This window comes from Eschrichtius robustus, chromosome 10 (assembly GCF_028021215.1).
Source record: "Eschrichtius robustus isolate mEscRob2 chromosome 10, mEscRob2.pri, whole genome shotgun sequence".
NCBI classification, from domain to species: Eukaryota; Metazoa; Chordata; class Mammalia; order Artiodactyla; family Eschrichtiidae; genus Eschrichtius; species Eschrichtius robustus.
The window spans coordinates 12,263,339-12,283,751 of NC_090833.1; the positions used below are offsets into that span (position 1 = coordinate 12,263,339).

The 20,413-nt window shown below is 37.5% G+C and overlaps 1 protein-coding gene across 5 annotated transcripts in view; it reads right to left on the bottom strand.

Moving 5' to 3' along the window:
- The window catches only part of RABGAP1 (RAB GTPase activating protein 1), a 159,167-nt gene that overhangs the window by 126,773 nt on the left and 11,981 nt on the right, over positions 1–20,413 (bottom strand). For 3 of the 5 annotated variants that reach the window (XM_068552084.1, XM_068552082.1, XM_068552087.1), the window contains exon 2: positions 9,413–9,612. In XM_068552084.1, the coding sequence (XP_068408185.1) occupies positions 9,413–9,562 (150 nt within the window). In that variant the 5' untranslated portion in view covers positions 9,563–9,612. The remainder of the gene's footprint in view (positions 1–9,412; positions 9,613–20,413) is intronic. The other 2 variants (XM_068552086.1, XM_068552085.1) reach the window with 1 other exon arrangement.

Genomic DNA, 20,413 nt, shown 5'->3' on the forward strand with positions numbered 1-20,413 from the left:
GTGCCATTCTATTCATAGTTTCATTTGTTTACTTTCATGACAAAGTGTTGAATTTTTATCAAATGCTTTTACTGTGTCTACTGAAATGATTGTCTTTGCTTTTAATTCCACTGATATGGTATGTTACATTAATAGATTTTAATATGTTAAACCAAACTTCGAATCCTTTGATTCCCACTTGATCATGGTATGTAATCCTTTTTATATGTTGATGAATTAAGTCTGCTGGTGTTTTCTTGAGGATTTTGTCTCCATATTTACAAGAGATACTGACGTGTAGTCTTCTTGTGATATCTTTGTCTAATTTGGGCATCAGGGTAATATCATCCTCATAAAATGAATTGGGAAATATTCTCTCCTCTTCTATTTTTTTGGGAGTGTGTTAAGTACTGGTATTCTTAATTACACATTTGGTAGAGTTCAGCAGTGAAGTCATCCAGGTATATTTTTTATTGCTAATTCAATCTCTTGTTATATGTCTATTCATATTATTTATCAGTTTCATTAGTGTTTTTCTTGAAATGTGTCCATTTAATCTAAGTTCTCTCATTTACTGGCATATTACTGTTCATAAGATTCCTTTATAATCCTTTTTATTTATGTAAGTTTGGTAGCAATGTTTCATTTCTGATTCTAGTAATTTGTGTCTCCTCTTTTCCTCTTGGTCAATCTAAAATGTTGTCCATTTTGTTGATCTTTTCAAAGAACCAGCTTTTGGTTTCATTGATTTCTCTATTGGTTTTCTCTTCTGTTTCATTAATTTTCACCCTAACCTTTTATTTCCTTACTTCTGCTTGTTTCAAGTTTAGTTTGCCCTTGTTTTTCCAATGTCTTAAGGTGAAAAATTAGGTTATTGATATGAGATCTTCCTTCTCTCATAATATAGGAATTTACAAGTAGAAATTTCCCTATAAGCATTATTTTAGCTATATTGTATAAGTTTTGGTATACCTTCATTTTCATTCATCTCAAAGTATTTTCTAATTTCCCTTTTAATTTCTTCTTTGACCCATAAGTTATCTGGGAGTATGTTGTTTAATTTCCATGTATTTGTTAATTTTTCAGCTTTACTTCTGTTATTGATTTCTAATTCATTTCACTGTGGTTGGAAAAATAATTTAGGTGTACTTGAGAAGAATGTATATTATTGTTGTTGAGTACTCCATAGATATGTCAGGTCAAAATGGTTTATAGCGCTGCTCTGGACTTCTATTTACGTATTGGTCTCCTGCTTAGTTTTTCTATCCGTAATTGAAAGGAAGTATTGTAACAACAATTATTGTTGAACTGTCTATTTCTCTCTTCATTTCTGTCATTTTTTGCTTCATGTATTTTGAAGTTCCTTTATTAGGGATTTCATTGTTGGACCTTCCTGGTGGTCTGACCCATATAGGATTATAAAAAGCCCATTTCATCTGTAGTATCATTGTTTGTTTTAAAGTCTATGTTGCCTAACATCACTATAATCACTCGTTTTCTTGTGACTGTTGTTTGCGTATCTTTTCCCATCTATTTAAATATATTTACATCTTTGAATCTAAGGTGTGTCTCCTAGACGTTGTTTTAGCCAGTGCTGACAATTTCTACTTTTTGATCATATTGCTTAATCCATTCACATTTAATGTTATTATTGATATAGTTCAATTTAGGTGTGCTATTTTACTTTTTGTTTTTTATTTATCTGTCTCATGTATTTTTCATTCCTTTATTCCTCCCTTACTACTTTCTTTAGCGTTTAGTAAATAACTTTCTAATGCAGCACTGACATCTCTTTAATATTATATATATGCACATGTATATGTATGCATATGTGTGCACGCGCACACATACATATACATATATACGTGCACACACCACTGTAGCGGTGCCCCTTTGGGTTCTTACTCTTCTTCCCCACCTCATCATCCCTCCCCCAAGGCAACCACTCTTCTGCTTTCTGTGAGTGTAGATTAGTTTTGCATTTTTTAAAATCGTATATAAATGGAACACACAGTATGTGCTTCTATTTATGGAGTTGGAGGGGATGTCTGGCTTCTTTCAATCAGCTTAATTATTTTGAGATCATTCATGACTGTGGTAATGAGAGTTCATTCTTTTTTTTTAAGAGTGTAAATACTTCTCACATATTGTTTTATTTATTTTTTTATAAAAGTTCCGAGAAAAGGTCTTTGTTTTATACATATATATATTCCAACTTTATTGAGACTTAATTGAAATAAAACATTATATAAGTTTAAGGTGTACAACATGATGATTTGATACACATATATATTGGAAAATGATTACCACAATAAGGTTAGTTAATACAACAACCATCAACTCACATAATTACCATTTTTAAAGATTAATCTCTTAGGAACTTTCAATTAATTATATAATGTAGTATTGTTAGCTATAGTCCCAGTGCTGTACATTAGATCCCCAAAACGTATCCACTGCCTAACTGGAAGTCTATACTGTTTGACCAACATTTCCTCATTTCTTCCACCACCACTGCCCACCTCTGGGCAACCACCATTTTACTCAGTTTCCATGAGTTTGGCTTTTTTAGATTCCACATATAAATCGTGGAATGTGGAATATGTTGTGTTTCCATATTTGTTTCTTTCAAGATGTTTTCTGATTTCCCTTTTGATTTCTTCTTTGACCCAGTGGTTGGTCAGGAGTAGGTTGTTTAATTTCCACATATTTGTAGATTTTCAAGTTTTCCCCATTGTTTTATTTCTAGTTTTATACCACTGTAGTCAGAAAAGAATCTGGTATGATGTCAGTCTTCTTAAATTTGCTAAGATTTGATTTGTGACCTAACATATACTTGTTTTGAAATGGCCCCTCTTTTAGTTCCCATTTACATGGAATAGCTTTTCATCTCTTCACATATGACACATGGATAAGTCTACGTGTGTCCTTAAAGCTGAAATGAGTCTCTCTCTTTTTTTAAAATTTATTTATTTATTTATTTATTTTTGGCTGTGTTGGGTCTTCGTGGCTGTGCATGCGCTTTCTCTAGTTGCGGCGAGCAGGAGCTACTCTTCGTTGTGGTGTGCGGGCTCTAGAGCGCAGGCTCAGTAGTTGTGGCGCACGGGCTTAGTTGCTCCGCGGCATGTGGGATCTTCCCAGACCAGTTCTCGAACCCATGTCCCCTGCATTGGCAGGTGGATTCTTAACCACTGTGCCACCAGGGAAGTCTTGACATGAGTCTCTTATAGGCAGCATATAGTGCGGTCTTGTTTTTTTAATACATTCTGACACTTGTCATTTGATTGGACAACTTAATTCATTTGCATTTAAAATAATTACTGATAAATAAGAACTTACTAATATTATGTAATTAATTGTTTTCTGGGGACTTCCCTGGTGACACAGTGGTTAAAAATCTGCCTGCCAGTGCAGGGGACATGGGTTCGAGCCCTGTTCCGGGAAGATCCCACATGCCGCGGAGCAACAAAGCCCGTGCACCGCAACTACTGAGCCTGAACTCTAGAGCCCCACAACTACTGAAGCCTGCGCGCCTAGAGTCCATGCTCCACAGCAAGAGAAGCCAACGCAATGAGAAGCCTGCACAACACAACAAAGAGTAGTTCCCACTCGCCACAACTAGATAAAGCCCGCGTGCAGCAACAAAGACCCAATGCATCCAAAAATAAATTAATTAATTAAAAAATAATTGTTTTCTGGTTGTTTTGTAGTTACCGTGTTCCTTTCTTCCTCTCCTGCTATCCTCCCTTGTGAACTGATGATTTTCTGTAGTGGTACACTTTGATCCCTTATCTTTTATGATCTATTGTAGGTTATTACTTGGTGGTTACCATGAGGTTTACATAAAACATTGTACAGGATATAACAGTATATTAACAGTAACAACCTAACTTCAATCGCATACAAAACTCTACCTTTTACTTCCCCAAACACTTTGTTTTTGATGTCACAATTTAACTTTCTATATTATGTATTCATTGTAGCTATAGTTTTTTAATACCTTTGTCCTTTAACTTTTATACTACAGTTTCTTAATCAACACACCACCATATTACATTATCAGACTATACTGATTTTGACTATATACTTATCTTTTCCAGTGTGTTTTATATTTTCATATGTTTTCATGTTACTAATTAGTGTCCTTTCATTTCAGATTGAAGAACTCCTTTTACCACTTTTCTTAAGGTCTAGCGATGATCAACTCCCTCAACATTGATTTGGGAATTACAGGTATCCCCCACTTTCCGAAAGTTTGCAATATGCCACTTTGCTTTTAGAAAGCCCTACATTAGTACCTGTTTTCACTAACTGAAAGAAACCTGAAGAGGATTTTTGCTTTTATGAAAAAAAGCAATTACTGTACTAATGTAGGTCATTTGTAAAAGTGAAGGGGTGTAACACAAACTTTCAGAAAGCAGGGGATACTCTTCACTATATGCCATTTCAGCTTACGAAGTTTCATAGGAACGTTCTACTTTCAGATTGAGGGGGAAACCTGTAATCTTTCTCTCTCCTTCCCTTTTTTTTTTTTTTTTTTTTGGCCATGTTGCACGGCTTGCAGGATCTAAGTTCCCTGACCAGGGATTGAACCCACACCCTTGGCAGTGAGAGCACGAGTCCTAACTACTGAAGCCCCAGAGGATTCCCTCTCCTTCATTTCTGATGGACAACTTTGCCAACTAAAGTATTCTTGGTTGGCAGTTTTTTTCTTTTAGCATTTTGAATATATCATCCCATTCTCTTATGGCCTGCAAGGTTTCTGCTGAGAAATCTGCTAAAAGTCTTATGGGGGGTTCCTTTGTAATGTGAGATAGTTTTTTTCCCTCTTGCTGCTTTAAAAACTGTTTGTCTTTGATTTTAAAACTTTATTGTAATATATCTTGGAGAGGATCACTTTGGGTTGAAATTTGGGGGGAACCTATAAACTTCATGATCTCAGATATCCAAATCTTTCCCCAAATTTGGGAAGTTTTGGGGCTTCCCTGGTGGCGCAGTGGTTGAGAATCCGCCTGCCAGTGCAGGGAACACGGGTTCGATCCCTGGTCTGGGAAGATCCCGCATGCCGCGGAGCAACTAAGCCCGTGCGCCACAACTACTGAGCCTGTGCTCTAGAGCCCGTGAGCCACAACTACTGAGCCCACATGCTACAACTACTGAAGCCCACGCGCCTAGAGCCCGTGCTCTGCAGCAAGAGAAGCCACCGCAATGAGAAGCCCGCGCATTGCAATGAAGAGTAGCCCCCACTTGCTGCAACTAGAGAAAGCCCGCATGGAGCAACGAAGACCCAACACAGCCAAAATAAATAAATAAAATAATAATTTTAAAAAAATTTGGGAAGTTTTCAATGATTATGTCTCTAAATAAGCTTTCTGCCCATTTCTCTCTCTCCTGTCCTTCTGGGACTCTAATATTGCAGAGACTGATCATTTTAGTGGCATGCCATAGTTCACACTATGAACTGGGCCAGCTGGCCATGGGCCAGCTTTCTTCACTCCTTTTCATATTCCCTCTGTTCTCAGACTAGATAATTTCAAATAATCTGTCTTGTACTTCACAATACTTTCTTCTGCTTGATCCAGTGTTTTGATGCTCCCTATCGCATTTGTTTTCCCTAAGATGATGATGAGTGCTCAAGTGTGTGGTTTCTTCCAATCCCACAGAATCCGGTTGACTTTTTGCATGTGCTCACTAGCCATTTGCAAAGACTCACACATACCATTCTTGCCCTCAGGGTTGTGCACAGGGAGGTAGCCACAGGGTAGGGACATGTTTGGGTGAGGAGTGTGGAGCTCAGAGGTGGCCATGGGCCAGCTGGGGGATTGGCAGGGGAGGTGTCCCCAGTGGCTCATGGGTGGGCTTCCTGAGGGAGTCCCCAAAGCAGTTAGTAGGATCCACGCCCCTTTGATATGTTCCATTCCCAACCTTGGCTGTTCTTCCACCAGCACAACTGTCGACCCCCAGGTTATCCAGTTTATGACTCAGTATTCTGGACAGAGTGAGAAAGAAATGGGCCTTTCTGGCAGTGTACCACAAAGCTGGGAAAGTCAGGTGCTCAATCACACACTCTCACTTTCGCCCATGGAAGAAATCATGAGCTAAATATCTGCTGGCACTGAGCTGTGCCACCTTGGGGGTGGGGTGACACACATAAAATGAAACTGTTCCTTTCATCGTCTTCAATGGGTCCAATCTTGGATGTTTTTGCCCCAACAATGTGCTGGAACTTCTCTGCTGGACTCCTGGACTTCCATGAAGGCACTCTCATCCATTAGTGTCTAAATTGGTGTTCTTTGAGAGTAGGATGGTAGAAAACTCCTGTACTGCCATTTTGATGACATTTCTTTCCATTAATTCTTTCTTTTGCCCGTTGAAATTTACTGTTGAGCCTCTCCAGTGAATTCCTCATCTCAGTTATTGTGCTCTTCCACTTCGGAATTTCCATTTGGTTCTTTTTTTGTAATTTCTATCTCCTTAATGATATTTTCTATTTGATTTTACAGTCATCATGCTTTCCTTTATTTCTTTAAGCATGATTTCTTTTAGTTCATTGAACATATTAATAATGGCTACTTTCAAAGTTTGCATATTAAGTGCAATATGTGACTCTCAAAAGCAGTATGTGCTGCCTTTTTAAAAATGATGTATGGGTAATATTTTCTTGTTTCTTTGCATGTCTCACATTTTGTGTTGGAAACTAGATACTTTAGGTAATACGTTGTTCCAGTTCTCAGTACTGGTCTCCACACCCTAGGACTTATTTTTTATGCTTGCTTGTTTGTTTAGTGACTAGCTGACTTATTTTAGTAAATTCTATTCCCCTAATTCCCATGGTGTTAAACCTTTGATGTTGCTCCTCTGGGGTAATTTGGATTTGCCTTCAGTCATCCTGGTATAGTAGTTTTGGCAGGATGCTCTGTCTCTATGACTACATGTGGATATTAAACTCCACTAATTGTGGCTGATTTGCTCAACAGTTTTCAACAATCCACTAAGGTAATAAACTGCTCCACAGAATAAACCAATCAAATTAGGTTACTTTGACAGGAGAGCTCCAGAGGTCAATGTTTGAGATCTGTCCCTACCACAGGCAGTCTTCTCCCTGCAAGCCTACAGTTAAACCGTATGTCCAACCAATCTAACAATCTCTTCCCAATTACCTTTCACCACAACCTCCACTGTTTTTGAGGGTACCCTTAGGCTTGAACTTCTCTACACTCTGTTGTAAATATGATTTTTAAAAATTAATTAAATAATTAATTATTTATTTAGGCTGCATTGGGGTTTTTTTTGTTGTTGCTGTGTGCGGGCTTTCTCTAGTTGCAGTGAGCGGGGGCTACTCTTTGTTGCAGTGTGCGGGCTTCTCATTGCAGTGGCTTCTCTTGTTGTGGGGCACGGGCTCTAGGTGTGCGGGCTTCAGTAGTTGTGGCAGGTGGGCTCAGTAGCTGTGGCTCGTGGACTCTAGAGCGCAGGCTCAGTAGTTGTGGTGCATGGGCTTAGTTGTTCTGCAGCATGTGGAATCTTCCCGGACCAGGGCTAGAACCCCACATTGGCAGGCAGGTTCTTAACCACTGAGCCACCAGGGAAGCCCTCTGTTGTAAATAAAGTTGGTTCCTTTGGGAAGAGATTAGGAGCTGTTTTATGGCCCACTTCTCACTGCAGGCAAAATCTCTGAGCTATAGCTATGAAGCTGGGAGTGTAGACAATGACGTACTTCTCTCTGAGCGACACATCTTCAGAAAATGAGTATTTGGTAGGTGTGGGAGGTTGCGTAGCAATCTCCGGTATTTTTGACTTCCCTCTATTAGTGTGGAGCCACTACCTTACATGCCAGAACCAGGTTAAGGGCAAGGGCAATTGGGCTCTCAGTATTCTCAGCAGCACTGTGTCCTAAGTAGAGCCTTCATCCCAGAAGTAAGGTCTGGGCAAAAAAAAAAGCAGCCCCTACCACTCATTCACAGTTGGCCAGCAAAAGGTGATGGAGGCAGAATGAGGAATGCTCTCATCCTGCTCTTCCCTGGAAGACAGCCCTCCAAGTGGGAGCTGTGCGGAGAGGAAACCCTATTTTCTTGACTGTACCAATCTGGAGTGGAGTTACCATCTTGCTCAGCTGGGAGATGGGAAGGAAAAAACAAGTCTTGGTTCAAATACCACAGATTCGTAACCAAATTTTAGTAAATTTCTCTGAATAAATGTTTCTTCAATTGCTCTATGTCCTTTAGAACATTTCCATAGACTTTAATTAAAAAAACATAGTAATTGTCACCAATTTTGCTGGGGAATGGGTCCACAAAGCTCACACCATCCATGCTGTCTCTCTCAACCAGTGAACACATTCAAAGCTCTCCAAAAATCCCCTTCACATTTATAATAAAGTCCAAATTCCTACTAAGCTTTATAAAGTGCTACATGATGCAGTTCCTACACATCACTGGATCTCATACTTTAGCACTTTTTATTTACTTTATTTACTCTGCTCTAATCTCTGTCCTAAAAAGGGTGGTCTTCCTCAGGGTCTTTTTATTTTCTGTTTCTCGTGGAAAGTGCTTTTTCACATTTCTCCATGAACAAGTTCTTCCTCATTTCATTCAGATCTCTGCTCAAATGTCATTTCAAGACATTCTCTGAAACAGTACCTGCCATTCACTCTTTATCCATGTATTCTGCTTTGATTTTCTTCAAAGCACCTAAATTTACTTAACATATTCATTTTCCTATTTGCTTAGAATCTGTTTCCCCATTTGATTAAAAGCTCTAGGAGGGCAGGGGGCTTTGCTTGTCTTATTTGCTACTGTATCCCGAGTATTTATAACAGTACTTGGCACAAAGTCAATACTCAATAAACACTTGTTGAATAAACAGACATAAACAAGAATCAAAATATTTTAAAAGCTACTTACATTTTAAGTGACATTAACAGGTAATCTGTTCTTACTTATATCCATAAAGAGCAAAACAGTAACAGAGTATGGGAAAAGAAGTTAATAGTGATTTATTTGGCTGAGAAAATATAAACAGAAATGGCCAAAAGCCAGGAATTTTAAGTTCTGTTTTAGTAATTCTAAAACTTATTTTTATAAATAGCACTGCAGACCTGCCACTGCCTTTACACTACAAACACCAGGCCCAAAAGAAACAATCACCTCTAACTCAATGAGAACATGAAAACAATACTAAAATAACAAATGTTTATACTATGATCACTAGTTTTTACAGTTAGGGATATCAGAAGATTTAGAAGTTAATCAAATTGAAAATCCTTAATCAGATATAAATTTGTCACTATCACTAATTATAAATAAAACGCTTTAGCATTAAAAAAAGAAAGGATATTATTTCCATGTCCTCACTTTCACTCCATATACCTTCCTATTAAGGCCAAGTTTTGCTTTAGCAAGGCTCAGCAAAAGAAACGTAGGTTATGTAGTTTTACCTTGAGTCCTGTTTTCTCGTCATCACTTCCATTATTTGTAGATGGTGTCTCATCTCCTTGCCTGGAAACCAAGACAAAATCTTCACTATTAAGAGTAGACACAGAGTCTGAGGAGACACTGATTTTTCCAACAGAAGCCTTGTCATCCATGACTCAAGAATGAAGCTCAACTCATGAATGATTAAATATTTTAAAAATGCCTGAAAAACAAAAACCATAAAGATACTCATATAGAATGTCTGCCAGATATTCAATTATGTTCTAATTTTTACAAAATACATATGGAAAAACTTAGGGGGAAAAAAAAACTTCCAAAATCTTTCCCAAAGACTTTCACTACTTACAGTTTAGGCTTTTTATTCCAGATATAAGGGAATTTGATGAAATTGAGGGCCAAGGTACTTCAGATTTCAAATAAATAAATAAATAAAACATATTCCCTTGAGAATAACTCTGCCTACCTACACTGGTTTCTTTGGCATATGTTGTAACTCTATTCTTTTTAGAGAAAAATTATGAAGTACTGAACTTGTTTTCTATCCTTTAATTTGTAAAGCTATATAAACAAATGAAATTGAAAGCGCTTAGGACAATAACTAAGGTTTTCCTAACATTGCTGATACTTATACTAACAACATGTTTTAAGAAACAAAATTTCATATTAACCCCCCCAAAAAATAAATTCAAGGCAAGGCAAGCATAAATTCTAGAGCAGGGAAATACCTTACATAGCAAGAAATCAGAAGTCTATTAAAAACTCAATATTCCTATCCCCCAGTTTCTTAGAACTCAACTCAATATGAACATTACCAATAAAAGAGTTTCATGCCAAAAATTTCCAGCAAGAAGTTAAAAATGTGTCAATTATGAAAAGCTATTCAATTATTTATTGACTCATGGAATAAAATTCGAACTCATCTACCATTTAAAAGCCTGGTCTGGAAACTTCCCTGGTGGTCCAGTGGTCAAGAATCCACCTTCCAACGCAGGGGACGAGGGTTTGAGCCCTGGTCAGGGAACTAAGATCCCACACGCCTTGGGGCAAATAAGCCAGCGTGCCGCAACTACTGAGTCCACGCACTCTAGAGCCCACGTGCCACAACTACTGAGCCCATGTGCCACAACTACTGAGCCCATGCACTGCAACGAAAGATCCTGCATGCCACAATGAAGATCCCACTGCAAGGAAGACCCAATGCAGCCAAATAAATAAATAAAAATTTTTAAAAATTCCTAAAAAAAAGAAAAAAAGAAAAATCTGGTTCTGCATATTTTGTGGCAATGTTCCCATTTGGCTGCCAAAACAAAAACAGAACAGACAATACAACATTATACTCAGAGAGTTTTAACCAATAAACAAAAGTTGCTCTAAAAAAAAAAGTTGCTCTCTCTGTATGCTCATCTTGTACCTCAAAGAGGTAAAGGTTCTGAGAATCTGTTCAGTCTCTCCAATTAAGAAGTCCTGATCTATGTTTTGGATTTTTAATTGAACATATGTTTATTGAGCATACACCATATGCCAAGCACTATTTTTTCCTCAAAGGCTAACATCTAGATAAACACATGGCAGCAAGAATTACACAATCCCTGAATACCATAGTTGTAAGAAAACCTAGAATTTATCAATACTGTTAAACAGATAAGGAAATGGCACCCCCAAGAGATGTAGGGTCATTTAATCAGGCATAACTAAAGCTCAAACCCTGGACTCCCTGCTGCTTTCTATTTAAACTAACTTCCTTGCTTAAAGGCTCTACGTTTCATAGGACTAAATCTAAATGCGTAGCATAGCATTTAGAGATGCTTCAAATGTACTTTTGAAAACTTCTTTTCAAATGTAGTTCTGCTTCATCTATGCAATGAATACTTACCAAGTGTCTAGTGTATAAAGAATAGAATATGCTAAACAAGAAAAAATAGATTCTTGCCCAAAAGGAGTTTATAATTTAGTAGAGAACAGAGGCAAATTGAACAGGTTAATAGGTACTGATTTAGGGTAAAGAAAACTATGGAAACATGTTGGAAGAGTTAAAAAATATACTAGAGGAGGTAATGTCTTTGCCAAGGATATATATGTTAATACCTTGAGGTATCTGCCCTCACAGAATCCTCCTCCTAAAGTGGTTCCCTTGCTTCTGTACTCAGACAACTAGAAATAATCGTTCATGATGTAATAACCCTTTTCCAAGTGGCCTGCCCATTCTTTCCCCAGAGTCAAATGCACTGCCTGCCTTGTTTCGGTTCCCATGGCAATTTACATTTTTTACAGTACCTGTTATGTTGTGTTACAATTTGATGTTGAGTCCCTGAACAGCAAACTTAAAATTCATATATCTATTTCACAGATTAGGAAATTGAGGCTTAGAGAGACAGTGTAACTTGTTCAAGGTAATGGTTGTAATTTAACTGGTTAGAAGCAAAGCCAAAAACTGAACCAACATATCTATGATTCCAGAAGCTAAGCTCTTTCCATTAGATTATGATGCTTTTCCAATGCTACAAATGTTTGGGCTTTGTTCCAAAATACTCAGTTTCAGATAAAGGAGTCTCTATCTTTTTTAGAACTTGTACTTTGGGTAAGGTTTTCATGCTTAATTAGTCTTCTTTCCATCTTTTAAAATGTTACTAATAGTAAGATAGCAGAGGGCCTGGGAAAGTTCTCTAAAGCTATGATCTCAGAGACACTGAGAACTTTCTACAGTATTCTAGACTCAAAAATAGTATACTTTGATATTTACACTATGAAACTGAGAAGATTTGGCAGGCTCAAAGTTCAACCTATTTTCTTTGAGGAGGTGACAGGAAAGTACACTTTATAAGATACTTTACTATTTGTTTTGGCACCTGAAAGTAACTGAATCACTCAGTGGGAATGGGATTTATCAAAACACTACGCAGTACAGGAAAGGTTATATAATAACACTCCTCTTCTCTGGCCTCCGTGGGCAGAAGTGAAAAGGGAGCCCATGAGCTCCAAGGTCTCTGAATAAGACCACCCCTTCCCTGGCCTCCACAATAAAGAGGTGCCCCAGAACTTGGTATACTCCTGGCAAAATTCTAGAGTATTTACAACCTCTGTCTTGAGACCCTAAGAACTAATTTTGTTGTCTTTAATCCCTACTTACACCAATTACCACAAGAAGCCCTCTACTCTAATTCCAATTCTCATGGACAATAAAGTATAAACTTCCTCCCCCAAATACCCTGCACTGCCATCACTCTTTCTACTTTTCTCTATACCACCTATCACCATTCGACACGTTTTACATTTTAATCATTTGTTTTTAAGTATCATGTAAGCATAAGGGCAGGGATTTTTGCCTGTTTCATTAGCTGCTGTGTCCCTAACAAGTGAAAGAATGACTGGCACATAGTAGGTGCTCAAATATTTGCTAAAGAAATAGGATAAGTGGCAAATAAAGATGGAAAAGAACAAGAGCCACCCATGAAAAGGCAAGAGCAGCTTTTACAGACTGACAGTAAGAACAGAAGTCATATTTGTGACGGTAAAGCACACAATTAAGAGTTAGAAAAAAAAATCCAAGTTAGTAGGCTGGTTCTACTATTTAATAATAGTGTAAGCATGGTCACACCAAGACTCAGTTTCCATAAATGAAAATGGTGTACTATCTACCTTATGGAGCCATTATAAAAATTACTAAGGAATAGATATATGTATATCCAGGAGCCAACTGCTATTGAAGGACTGTCAAGAGTCTTGATGATGGCCAGTTCTTTTCCATTTCATCACTCTCTTCATTAACTGGAGAGTGAAACTAACTTCCCATTTTAAAAGAATTAACAAGTAAAACTGATTTTGGAAATTCAATTTAGGAAACAATATTAGTGCAAAAATATATAACATTCTTAGCTCCATATTGTAATTTATTTATACCTAACTAAATGTAAAGGAATACTTTGTATCTTTGTATAGTACTTTACAGATTACTAAAATATACACATTCTTTATCTCATTTTATCATCCTAACAATTCTGTAAGGTAGACAGAGTAAAGATTTTTATTCCACTTTAAATAAAATAATATACATATGAACACCCTGGTATTTGGTAGACACTCACAGTTTGTCTCTTTCTTATATAAGTGATGAGCCTAGACCCTTATAACATGTCCAGTTACCAACAGGGCCAGGGTGGTGAGTGCCAGTTCAGGGATGTTTCATTCTATCTCCTTTAATACGTCAACTAACTTAGAATGATAGGTAATTTTGCTTAATTATGCAACCTCATGCATCCAAACCAAAGGTTCAGTTATGTTATATCCTGCTCTGTAACATAAGTGACAATTCTATGCTCAACTATGCACTTCTGCAAAGATCATAGTAAATAATGTACCTCAATCTTGTTGAATGAAAATTCATTTTCATTCTCAATCTCCTCTTAAAACTATAAACCCAGCTAAAGGAAAGTGAAATGTAAAAGAACTAGCCATGGTAAAGGCTCTTTTGACAGTTCGTCAAAAGCAGTCAGTTCCTGGATAATCAGGGTTTACTTTTTAAAAACTTGAACTTTTTTGGGACAGAATACCATCAGATATTTGTACTGTTTCTAACATCATTCACAGCAGTAACATAAACAGTGAACTTGCAGTGGCATGGATTTGCTAATGTGCATTTCGTAGAAGAAAAATCACCTCCCAATAAGTGACCTACCAAACTTGATAAAAGAGGTCTGCGTGATACTTGTAATTGAACTTGACATGCTTGAGACAAGTAAAATGTGCTAGTTCCCGGCCACTAGTTCAGCACTCTGGTTCATCTTTATTTCCTCGGTTTTCCTGAAACTCTTCCTGAAGGAGAAGCACTAACTCCTCCTGCACTTCAATGGGACTCCCCACTCTCACTGAGCAGTCCCTCTCAAAATCTGGCTCCCCTACCTCTCACCAAGCTTCACTGCACATCCTCTTTTAAAAGCTGAATTCAAACCTTGTCTATGTGACCCTGGGTACTTTAACGTTCTCTGAGCATCCGTTCGGAAAGGAAAAATATATATATCTATAAACATTTAAAAATCAACAATACAAAATTTCAAAACCCAAACTATTCTTTACAGTTCTCATCTTACTCCTACCAGCTGAAATAAATGAAAATGCTGATCATTTCCATATTGTGAAACTCTTATCTTTTTGCTTCCATTTTCTACCTCTGGTACCTTTTCCCAGCTGTCTTTTAAGTTCCTTTTTTTCTGCCCACTCTTTATTTTTTCTTTAATTTTTAAAAAAATTTATTTATTTTATTTGTTTATTTTTGGCTGCGTTGGGTCTTCATTGCTGCACGCAGGCTTTCTCTAGTTGCGGTGCGGGGGCTTCTCATTGTGGTGGCTTCTCTTGTTGTGGAGCATGGGCTCTAGGTGGGTGGGCTTCAGTAGTTGTGGCACACGGGCTCAGCAGTTGTGGCACGCGGGCTCAGTAGTTGTGGCTCGTGGGCTCTAGAGCGCAGGCTCAGTAGCTGTGGCACATGGCCTTAGCTGCTCTGCGGCATGTGGGATCTTCCCGGACCAGGGCTAGAACCCACATTGGCAGGCAGGTTCTTAACCACTGCACCACCAGGGAAGCCCCTCTGTCCACTCTTTAAATTCATCCTGGCCTCCTTCTTGTTCCATACTTTCCCTTAGCTATCTCAGTGCCTCATGTGGTTACAAAATTTTTTTTTTTTTGGTATGCTGATGATACTGCAGCCCTGTCTTTCTCCCTAATTTCATGTGGGTGTTTGTGTTTTGTTTTTTTTTCTATTCAGTACTGAGTGTTTGATATGTGCCAGGCACTAGGTACAGTGTTACGGACAGGAAAGGTACTCTTTACCCTTGACAGGCTTACAGTAAAGAAAATGGACAAGTAAACAAGTAATTACAATAGAGTATAGTGCTTGGTATAACAGAGGTATGCAAATGGTGTTATGTGAATACACAGGTGGGATCTGCTACACGTGTCCCACGTCCAAAGCAGACCCCATCTTCACACAAGCATATTCTTCCTCATATCTCCCCTAACAGTGGTTAATAACCACTGATCCAAGATAGAAATGTCCCCCAAAATCCGTGACTCCTTTTCTCATTCTCCCTTGGGATTCTAATGGATTTTTAGTTCCAAAACATACCCCAAATCTATTCGTTCTTTGCCATCTTTCATGTCACTGACTTGAGTATTTCATTCTCTTTCAACTTAGCTACAACATAAGTCTCCCTTCCTAGACTCTCTCTAGTCATTATCAAGGCCTCATAGTTAATTTCTAAAATTCAGATTTGATCATATATCCCACCCCTTCCTTTGATTGCTCCTGACTGAAAACAGAAAAAAATCCAAACTCTTTATATCATTAGTTCTTAAAAATCTGGAGCCAATCTATCATTCTAGTTTTATCTCCTTCTATCAAACCATACCAGACAACTCACCAAACATATCATGCATTTTTATGCTTTCAAGGCTTTGCTCATGCCATTTCTTAAGCTAGGAATGTGACTTCATTTCCCCCCTTAGTCCTTCTTCCTCACCAGCAACCCTGTGATACAATCAAATATTCAACCTCCTCTTTTCCCTTCTGAAACATTCCTTATTTCCCTCTAGGGCTCCTAAGGCTTTTTGTTTGCTTGCTTTTTAATTTTATCACAGAATTACAGCATTTATCACACAGTAAAATGTTATACCTCTTTTCTCCTATACTACATTGATCATTCATTCCAGAAACAATTACTTAGTATAAACCACCATGGTAAACACTGGGAATACAATGAGCACACATAGTCCCTTTGAACTAACTACTTGTGGACAGGGATCTTAGGTTTTATTCATATTATCTTCATATCCTTGCTATGGCAGTCCTCAATAAATGTGATTGGATGAATAATACTCTTTCATCAGTGTTTAAGTGATAGAGTCTATGTAATGTGAGATGGACAAATGACAAATATGATACACTACAAGCGTGTCTGGGATATGGATATGAATGACAGCTGGAAAAAAGAGACTCAAAAAGAACTACCCTTGAGTGTGCCTGACTGACTCTTCATAAAGTTTCTAACTGTGAAAACCAGTTAAACAACACAGCCACAAAACATACCTTGGATTCCCTTTGTACCAAAACACTCATCACTTCCCTCCCAATCCTCATCATTTTTGTTTGCTCAACCAGTGAAAAAATTAGCACAGCTTTAGGGAACCTTAAGGAGGATACTTAAATCATCTTGCTAAATCTAAAGACAGAACAATACTTAGCAGTTCCTGAGTATCAATTATATATGCCCAACATGGTACTTAGAAGCTTTATACGCATTATTACTAATCTTTATATTAACCTTGCCAGAAAGGTAAAAACTTCATATGACAGACAAACTGAGGCTTAGACTGGTTCAATAACTTGCTTAAGTTCACAGAGACAATTACAGAACTTGATCCAAACCCAGGTATCTAGATGCCTATGTCCTTTTCAGGAATGCATCTCTCCTCCTTGGTGTTCCTATCACCATTCTCTCCCCATTCCAATCCATACTCTATGTTGCTCCCAGTTATATATACCCTTCTAAAACACAGATCTGCTAAGATTACTCTCTGTTGAGAAAAAGACAAGTCAGGAAGTAGCAAGAGAGTCAAGTCTCAAAGATGCTGTAGCAGGCCAATTCTTGTGGGTTTGCAGCTCTTTAAAATTAAACCACAAAGAAGTTATTTTTTAAAATCATACAATCTTAATCTCAGCTTTTTTCTTTTTTTCTGGCTTTGAGATTTGTTTCCCTGCAATGGTTTTCATATGAACTTCTCACAGCCTATCCCTGGGAAGGGTAGGACAAATCTAACAAAACTCAATGGAAAATCATCCCGTCTTTAGAAAAATAAATTCCTTTCCACCACTGCTAATTGCTAAACAATAGATGTGTCTTTGTTTAAGTCTCACTTTGAATTTGGGGGCTGTTTCTTTGAATTATTTTAGTGAGCTAAGAGAACCATATTAATTTAATCCTTCTGAATAATTTCAGCTTAGCTTTAAAAACCAAAAAGAAAATATAACTTAATCACCTTGGGCCTACAGCACATAAAGGCAAGAAAAACCAGCTTATCTAATAGTCACTTTTAGGCAAATTTTAACCCATAATGCCTGTGACAATTAACTTCTTTAAACTATGAAGTGACTCTTTTACTTCAATTCCAGATGAACTATAAAAGATAGCTTAACTATACGAATATAATAACTCATAAGACAAAAGTTTTTTAATTTTTAAAAAGATTTTAAAAGTTTTAATCTTTAAAAATTGTGGTTAAATGTACATAACATAAACTTTACCATTTTAGCCATTTTTAAGTGTATAGTTCTGTGGCTTTAAGTACATTCACATTGTGCAACCATCACCACCACCCATCTCTAGAACGTTTTCATCTTCCCCAACTGAAACTCTGTACCTATTGAATTCCAACTCCTATTCCCCCAGGCAACCAACATTCTACTTTGTCTCTATGAATCTGACTACACTAGGTACCGTACATAAGTAGTAGAATCATATGGTATTTATACTTTTATGGCTGGCTTATTTCACTTAGCATAATGTCTTCTAAGTTCATCTATGTTGCAGCATGTGTCTGAATTTCCTTTCTTTTTAAGGTCAAATAGCATTCCATGGTACGTATATACCACCTTTTGTTTATCCATTCACTGGTCAATAAAAGTTCTAAAAGCCTAATTTTAACTTTATAGGATCTTCAGGATAAAACTCACAAAATCAATACAGAAAAGTGCCTAAAGATGACAGCCAATGTTCTCAGAGTTACTTCTCACTTTCTCAATGACTAATCAAGCTTCATTAAGACTTTTTAAAGTTAACAGTCTGGTATTACATTGAAAAACCAACTGGGACTCGAACTCCTTAGTCCTTTTTGATTTAATTTGGACAATGTTATAGTTTCAGGTTTCTCATACATAAAATGAGAGGAACAAACCCTTTCTACTCTTTTGTGAATGAGAATATCCAGGAAAGGGGTAGGGGGCGGGAATGCCAGATACTTCCCAGTCCTAATCCATGATGTAAGCATAATCAGTTCCATTTTTACAAATGAAGAAACTGAGAATCAGAATCCTTAAGTATCTTACCTTCAGTCATATATTAAGTAAGTTCAAGACTTGGGATATCTATATCTTTCTGATTCCAAAGTTCACACTCTACCCACTATATCTTGATACTTTTAATGAAAGGTACAAAAAGTAAGAAGTGGGGATGAAATGCACATAAAACAATTCATTTAACTCTGTGTTGATTATCTGAGTGCAATACTGCTGACACCTGAAAAAAATAAACCATATAAGTGGTTTTCCCATGTTCCTTTGGCTATTTCAGGAAACAGCACTTTAGTTTTTTGCAGAACTCTAGGTATGCTGGCTTTATGTCCCTTCAACACAGTATCTCTGCAGCTAAATTTGAAAATTATTTGGATGCCATTGCCCCAAGAGAAACCCACCTCTGGGAACACAGAGAGAGTTAGTTAATGTTAATGTCTTGGCCAAAAAGTTCGTTCGGGTTTATCCACAAGATGTTATGGGAAACCCTAAATGAACTTTTTTGCCAACCCAATATTACTCATTCACAAGGTCAGATTATACTTCAAACCTCAGTAATATACATTTTTTGTAAAAGTATCCTTGTATTTACTTTTTCTGGAATGGATTTCTAAAGCATAATATAATTTACACTAGCGTTCTATAAATATAAAAACATAAATATTTTTAAGCAATGCAGGATTTCCTAAAAAATTTTTCTGGACTTCTCTGGTGGTGTGGTGTTTAAGAATCCGCCCGCCAATGCAGGGGACACGGGTTCAATCCCTGGTCTAGGAAGATCCCACATGCCCTGGAGAAACTAAGCCCGTGTGCAACAACTACTGAGCCTGCACTCTAGAGCCCGCAAGCCACAACTACTGAAGCCCGTGAGCCCTAGGGCCCGTGTGCCACAACTACTGAGCCCACGTGCTGCAACTACTGAAGCCTGTGCACCTACAGCCCGTGCTCCACAACAAGAGAAGCCACTGCAGTGAGAAGCCCGTGCACCGCAACGAAAAATAGCCCTCACTCGCCGCAACTAGAGAAAGCCTGCGCGCAGCAACAAAGACCCAACGCAGCCAAAAAACAAAACAAAACAAAAAACCAAAAAAAAAAAACACTTTTCCTGTTTTCAGAAAATTAGTCAATATAGTTCCTTCTCATCCACAGCAAAGAATATGTATCTATTCCATTTAGAATATCAATCTGTCTATACTTTGATCTGAAATGTTTAAACTATGTGAATTTAATGCTAAGTAAGCAAATCATTTGATAGATAACCAAAGCCTGAGATTAATGCAGTAAATATGGTTTCTCTTTTCCATGACCTCTGATTTTCAAGGGAATGTGTGTAGACAAACCATGAATGTTTGGCAGAAGACACACAAGTTTTCTGAATCTTCTGATACAAGAATGCCCTGGTCCATAGTTATACAAGGATGGTGGGACATTTGTTAAGTGTGTTGAATAGGGGGTGGGCAACCAAAAAACATTTACTGAGCACTTTCACGCACAGCACTGGGATAGGCACCATGTAAGAAGATAAAAGAATTCACATATATTTAATTTAGTTTCACAGACTTTTTTAAACCTATCTAAAAAGTTCTTTTCTCACAACCCAAAAGCAAAAAAATAAAGATATAAAAAAAGATGTTTCTGCTTCGGAACAATTTTTTATCTAAGAATTGGCTTTTGAGGTTAGATAGAAATCAGATTTTTCTTCAATTCACAGAGAACTCAACAGGTAACTACAATAAAGATACAACTATTTCTCTTTTGCAGGTATATCAGAGGTCTATTCATAGGAAATCATGTTATCACAGCAAAAAAGATTTACATGGCATGTTTCTACTCTCACCTTGCCAGAATCCACTTATCAGCATATTTAAAGGGTATGAGAGGACTTGCCTGGTGGCGTAGTGGTTAAGAATCTGCCTGCCAATGCAGGGGACACAGGTTCGAGCCCTGG